This window comes from Sinocyclocheilus grahami, unplaced genomic scaffold (genome assembly GCF_001515645.1).
Source record: "Sinocyclocheilus grahami isolate Dianchi unplaced genomic scaffold, SAMN03320097.WGS_v1.1 scaffold996.1, whole genome shotgun sequence".
In the NCBI taxonomy this organism is placed as follows: Eukaryota; Metazoa; Chordata; class Actinopteri; order Cypriniformes; family Cyprinidae; genus Sinocyclocheilus; species Sinocyclocheilus grahami.
Genome location: NW_015506175.1, coordinates 145,009 through 151,881, shown reverse-complemented (window position 1 = coordinate 151,881; position 6,873 = coordinate 145,009). Strand labels below are relative to the sequence as shown.

Below are 6,873 nucleotides of genomic sequence, written 5' to 3'. Positions count from 1 at the left end.
CACACACACACACACTCACTCACACACACACTCACACACACACAGACACACACAGACACAGACATTCACACTCACGCACGTCTGCTGCATGAGTGCTGTATTATCATGAAAATTATCATTCTGTCATTTACTGCACTCATTCCAATCCAGTATGACTATCTTTCTTCTGATGTTTTGACTTTCATTTCATGGACGCACACAAAAAAACCCATTAATACATTTCTCAAAATATCTTCCATGTTCCACAGAGAAGAGTCAGTCACACAGGTCTGAAGGACACAAGCGAGACTAAAAGAAGACTAACAGAAGGATGGTTTCTGGCTGAAGCCCTAAAAACAGGCTTCATTATCGTTATGCTAAATATAATTTCTCATTGTGTTTCCATGAGATCCAGCGGCTGTCTGCGTGTGTTTCTCACGCCGCGTCCAGTGACATCATGACTTGCGGTCGCCACTAAATGGCCCTGTGCTCTGAGAATTCTGGGTAACGGCACTGCGAGATTTACTGCCACAGTCAAATTCGATTGCATTTAATTTAAAAGCTAAAATTAGTGTAATTAGTGGCGTTGAGGAGGAAATGAAAGGCTGGATGGTGAGATGCGCGTGTTCGGGTGTGACGCGCAGCCCTTCCTGCAGGCCAAACACACGCCACACGCCTGCTCTCCATCAGCCTGATAAGACTTTAATATCCTCATACACACATCATCATCATCATCATCATGGCCTCTGAGAGCCGTAACTCGCCGCATGTCTGTGAGCGCACTGTGGGAACTCGCAGTGTTTGAACTCGCATTTCAACATCTTAATTGCTCTGGTCATTTATCTCCCGCCGAGTTTATATGTCACAAACAGCCTGTAAACACACGACGAACCCAGCCATGTGCTCAGCAGAGAGAGACGGATCACTATCTGACTGAACACTGAGGCAGATGCTGACCTTTGACCTCCGGTGTGAATCATGTTCAGATGAGCAGTGTCTCTGTAATGAAGCGCAGTGAGACCCAAACGCTCAGCGCACAAGAGACTCGGCTCACTACTGATCTGAACAGCTCACTGTTAAGCTGGTCAGTATGGCGTTACATTTGTGCCAAAACTGTTAATATACTGTTATTGCTGTTGTGTCGTCCTTCCTGTCATTTGTTCAGCTCAGTTTTCTGGTTTTTAAGTTTCTGCTCTCAGTGAACGTTACACAACATATTTCACTGATATCCAGGTAAACAAACAGACATTTAGATTCTTCAGTAATACGTTAATAGTAATGCATTTATATGTCTGTTATATAACATTTAACAATTAATCTGTAGGCTAGTGTTTAGGTCTCATCTTCATACTTTGTTGTAACATTTGGAGGTTTAGAAAGAATTAAGAAAGAAACAGTTAAGAAAGAAACAGACTTTCATAAAAAAACAAAACAAGATGACAAAGCAAGTACAGCCACATCAACATATGCTAATTAATCTTAACGAGTAAGTACACAGTAGCCACTTTTCCACCGTCGGGCCAGAAGGGCTTCACTAAAACCTGCCCTTTACACGCCTCTCCAAAAGCGGCCGCTTGTTTGCATTGTTTGTTGTTTATGACAGAGCTCGTGTTTTAAAGCCAAACACACTGGAATTAATAATTCACTGAAAACGCAACGCTCTGGCAAGGCTCTGTTCTCTCGGCAATCTCTGATGTAATCAGCCTGGTTTACTGTATATTAGCGCTGTTTTGGACGGATTGTTTGAATGCATTCGCTTACTGGATCATTGTCCTGAAAACTTTCCCGGAGTTTAACGGCTTAAAATGATCTGATCACAAGCAGAGTAGCAAAATTGGGTTACACACACACCCACACCCACACACACACACACACACACACACACACACACACACACACACACACACACACTCACTCACACACACACTCACACACACACAGACACACACAGACACAGACATTCACACTCACGCACGTCTGCTGCATGAGTGCTGTATTATCATGAAAATTATCATTCTGTCATTTACTGCACTCATTCCAATCCAGTATGATTATCTTTCTTCTGATGGTTTGACTTTCATTTCATGGACGCGCACAAAAAAACCCATTAATACATTTCTCAAAATATCTTCCATGTTCCACAGAGAAGAGTCAGTCACACAGGTCTGAAGGACACAAGCGAGACTAAAAGAAGACTAACAGAAGGATGGTTTCTGGCTGAAGCCCTAAAAACAGGCTTCATTATCGTTATGCTAAATATAATTTCTCATTGTGTTTCCATGAGATCCAGCGGCTGTCTGCGTGTGTTTCTCACGCCGCGTCCAGTGACATCATGACTTGCGGTCGCCACTAAATGGCCCTGTGCTCTGAGAATTCTGGGTAACGGCACTGCGAGATTTACTGCCACAGTCAAATTCGATTGCATTTAATTTAAAAGCTAAAATTAGTGTAATTAGTGGCGTTGAGGAGGAAATGAAAGGCTGGATGGTGAGATGCGCGTGTTCGGGTGTGACGCGCAGCCCTTCCTGCAGGCCAAACACACGCCACACGCCTGCTCTCCATCAGCCTGATAAGACTTTAATATCCTCATACACACATCATCATCATCATCATCATGGCCTCTGAGAGCCGTAACTCGCCGCATGTCTGTGAGCGCACTGTGGGAACTCGCAGTGTTTGAACTCGCATTTCAACATCTTAATTGCTCTGGTCATTTATCTCCCGCCGAGTTTATATGTCACAAACAGCCTGTAAACACACGACGAACCCAGCCATGTGCTCAGCAGAGAGAGACGGATCACTATCTGACTGAACACTGAGGCAGATGCTGACCTTTGACCTCCGGTGTGAATCATGTTCAGATGAGCAGTGTCTCTGTAATGAAGCGCAGTGAGACCCAAACGCTCAGCGCACAAGAGACTCGGCTCACTACTGATCTGAACAGCTCACTGTTAAGCTGGTCAGTATGGCGTTACATTTGTGCCAAAACTGTTAATATACTGTTATTGCTGTTGTGTCGTCCTTCCTGTCATTTGTTCAGCTCAGTTTTCTGGTTTTTAAGTTTCTGCTCTCAGTGAACGTTACACAACATATTTCACTGATATCCAGGTAAACAAACAGACATTTAGATTCTTCAGTAATACGTTAATAGTAATGCATTTATATGTCTGTTATATAACATTTAACAATTAATCTGTAGGCTAGTGTTTAGGTCTCATCTTCATACTTTGTTGTAACATTTGGAGGTTTAGAAAGAATTAAGAAAGAAACAGTTAAGAAAGAAACAGACTTTCATAAAAAAACAAAACAAGATGACAAAGCAAGTACAGCCACATCAACATATGCTAATTAATCTTAACGAGTAAGTACACAGTAGCCACTTTTCCACCGTCGGGCCAGAAGGGCTTCACTAAAACCTGCCCTTTACACGCCTCTCCAAAAGCGGCCGCTTGTTTGCATTGTTTGTTGTTTATGACAGAGCTCGTGTTTTAAAGCCAAACACACTGGAATTAATAATTCACTGAAAACGCAACGCTCTGGCAAGGCTCTGTTCTCTCGGCAATCTCTGATGTAATCAGCCTGGTTTACTGTATATTAGCGCTGTTTTGGACGGATTGTTTGAATGCATTCGCTTACTGGATCATTGTCCTGAAAACTTTCCCGGAGTTTAACGGCTTAAAATGATCTGATCACAAGCAGAGTAGCAAAATTGGGTTAAAGGGTTAGAATAGAAATTGTGCTTCAGTAATTTTGCGTTAATTGCGTTAAATTATTTTAACGCGTTAAAGATTGTAAAATTAATCGTATGCGTTAATGCGTTAACAATGACTGCCCTAATAAGAAGTTATAGCAATATAAACGACAAGCCCAAACGAATTCATTTAGGCTAAAAAGAAACTGAAACCAACGTTGGGTCTCTCATTCCACACAAAATCAAATGTTTCCGTATTTGCGATGTATTTGAATGGCAAATTATTATTTATTATGTAGCCTACTTCACTGGTGTTCCAATATCTACGTAAAACAAAATGGTTTGCATAACATCATTCACGGCGGTACGGTGATAACGCTTAACGGCACAGATTTTACTACATAGTTTTTTTCCATATGTTTGACTGACTGTATTTTATGATGATAATGAACAGGCTGCATTGTCAAGGTAGCAAAGCTTAACTGTGTGCGCGCATGCGGCGCAATCACTGTAGTTTTTTCCTTCTAACAGTGGAAGAAACTACTCTTTTTAGTCATAAAGATAATCGGAATTGTAAAAGGTGTGTCTTTATTTGTGTACATTCACAAAAAAAAAATCTTTGTGCTTTTGTAAAATAAGCCTAAAGAAAAATAGGACACCGCTTTCTGCCGTCTTGGTTTCCTTTCGCGCAGCACAAAAATGAACCAAAACTCTGCATACTAGGCTACTTGTTGCAGTTTTTCTTTCATTTTCTTAATTTATTATTTAAGTAAAAATATGTTTCTCGTATAGGCCTATTTATTCGTTATATAGCCTAGCTTTATGATGTTTTTCTCCGCTGGCAGAAGCGCTGCAGGTGCGTGATGATGACCATGTGATCCTCATGTTCTGTTGTTTGCTGCTAATGTAAAATTAATCCCCGGAAAACAAATGTTAGTTTTTTAACGGGTCACAGACACTTATCCTTTCTAATTTAATTAAATTCTAATTTAAAATAATCTTGTCAGTTAACGGTTAATGAGCGTCGCTTGTCGATTAGAAAAATAACCGAAATGAACATACCTATCAGCTCTTAATTCTTATTAAATTATTATATTTACATTCATTATATCATGTGAGAGACAGTGACGATGGGTTTTGTTTGCCATTCAAGTATGCAAATAATTAACCTGAGCTAACCAATGACCAACCCACTCAATTCAACTTCCACCCAGCTGAGAAATACTTCAGCAGATGCTCTATGCGCTTTCCTCTTGAATAAATATACTAGAATTCAAAAGATAATTAGTCCTGTTAATGAAGATTTTCATGAAGTTTAACTCGTTCCTCTGAATGAAATGGAATCAGGATCAAACACATCACGAGAGGAACAACAGCAAAACACACGGGAGGTGTTAGTGTGTGTTTGAGAGAGAGAGTGTGAATGTAAGTGTTGTGGTTGTGATTCTCACAGCGGGAGCGTCTCAGAATAGCATCAGAGAGACCACAACTATTCACACACACACACACACACACACACACACTCTCTCTCTCTCTCCCTCTCTCTCACACACACACACACACCCTCCCTCTCTCTCACACACACACACACACACACACACACTCTCTCCCTCTCTCTCTCTCTCCCTCTCTCTCTCACACACAGACAGACACACACACACACACACACTCTCTCACTCTCTCTCACACACACACACACACACACTCACTGGTAGATGTCTTTGCGCAGGACGGAGCGCGGCAGTGGATTGTCGGCCTGAGGAGCGATCCAATCTTCAGCACAACCGTGTCTTTCTTCCTGTACTTGAGCTGTGAATTTGAACACACACACACACACACACACACACATACACACACACACACACACACACACACACACACACACACACACACACACACAGCAGATGTGCAGCAGGAGACGCTTTTCATTTCACTTGTTCTGCATCAGCAGCAGGTCAGAGGTCAGAGGGCTGCTCATTCTGTGTGTGTGTGTGTGTGTGTGTGTGTGCGCGACCGGAGGATCGTGTCAGTTCTCTGTCAATCTCTGCTTGTTCTGCTCTCAGGGCAGCTGTGATCCCTGCGGCCCGAGAGCCCTGAGCTACTTCCTGTTTCCTGTTTGAAGGGGCGACATGTCCATTTAGCAACAAACAGCCCCAAGAAAAACAACAACAAACAACAGCCGCAGCAGCGCGGCGAGAGCTCAAAGTGTTCCTCTGCGCTTCCCCTCTGCACACGACGCATCTCAGCACAGCTGCATGTCACAGGACTGACAGGAGGCCGAGGCCAAGACCAAGCTTTCCTTCCTCAGCCCTCCGCCTCTCTCTGCTTCACACATCAGCCGCAGTGACCCCGGTGCTCTGAGACACGAGTTCATGTGTGTGTGTGTGTATACGAGTGAGTGTGAGTGTGTGTGAGTGTATGTGTGTGTGTGTGTGTGTGTGTGAGAGTGAGAGTGAGTGTGAGTGTGTGTGTGTGTGAGTGTGTGTGTGTGAGAGTGTGAGTGTGTGTGTGCATGTGTGAGAGTGTGAGTGTGTGTGTGTGCATGTGTGTGAGTGTGTGTGAGTGAGTGAGTGTGTGTGTGTGTGTGTGTGTGTGTGTGAGAGAGTGAGTGTGTGCACGCATGCGTGTGTGTGTGTGTTTGTGCGCATGTGCGTGTGTGTTTGTGTGTGCATGTGTGTGTCTGTGTATGAGTGTGCACGTTTTTGTGACATATGAGGACACAAATTCGTTAATGACATGGGTATGACATAGGTATTACAAGGAGAAGGTGACTTATGAGGACATTACCCCATGTCCCCATTTTTCAAAACGCTTATAAATCATACAGAGTGAGTTTTTTTGAGGAAGTAAAAATGCACAAAGTTTCCTGTAAGGGGTAGGTTTAGGTGTAGGGTTGGTGTAGGGCAATAGAACATACAGTGTGTACAGTATAAAAACAATTATGCCTATGGAATGTCCCCACAATTCACAAAAACAAACGTGTGTGTGTGTGCGCGTGTGTCTCAGTATATGTGTTTGTGCGCATGTGTGTGTGAGTGTGTGTATGCATATGTCTGTGTGTGTGTGTGTGTGTGTGTGTGTGTGTGTGTGTGTGTGTGAGTGTGAGTGTGTGTGAATGAGTGAGTGTGTGCGTGAGTGAGTGTGTGTCTGTATGTGTGCACGGGTGAGTGTGTGTCTGTGTGTGTGTGCGAGTGAGTGTGTGT

The 6,873-nt window shown here is 43.1% G+C and overlaps 1 protein-coding gene across 1 annotated transcript in view; it reads right to left on the bottom strand.

The window, feature by feature from the left end:
* LOC107565357 (vacuolar protein sorting-associated protein 13B-like) overlaps window positions 1-6,873 on the bottom strand; it is a 99,415-nt gene that overhangs the window by 30,164 nt on the left and 62,378 nt on the right. The window contains 3 exon segments of the mRNA XM_016250573.1: window positions 5,380-5,437; window positions 5,440-5,479; window positions 5,680-5,782. Of these exon segments, the coding sequence (XP_016106059.1) occupies window positions 5,380-5,437; window positions 5,440-5,479; window positions 5,680-5,782 (201 nt within the window).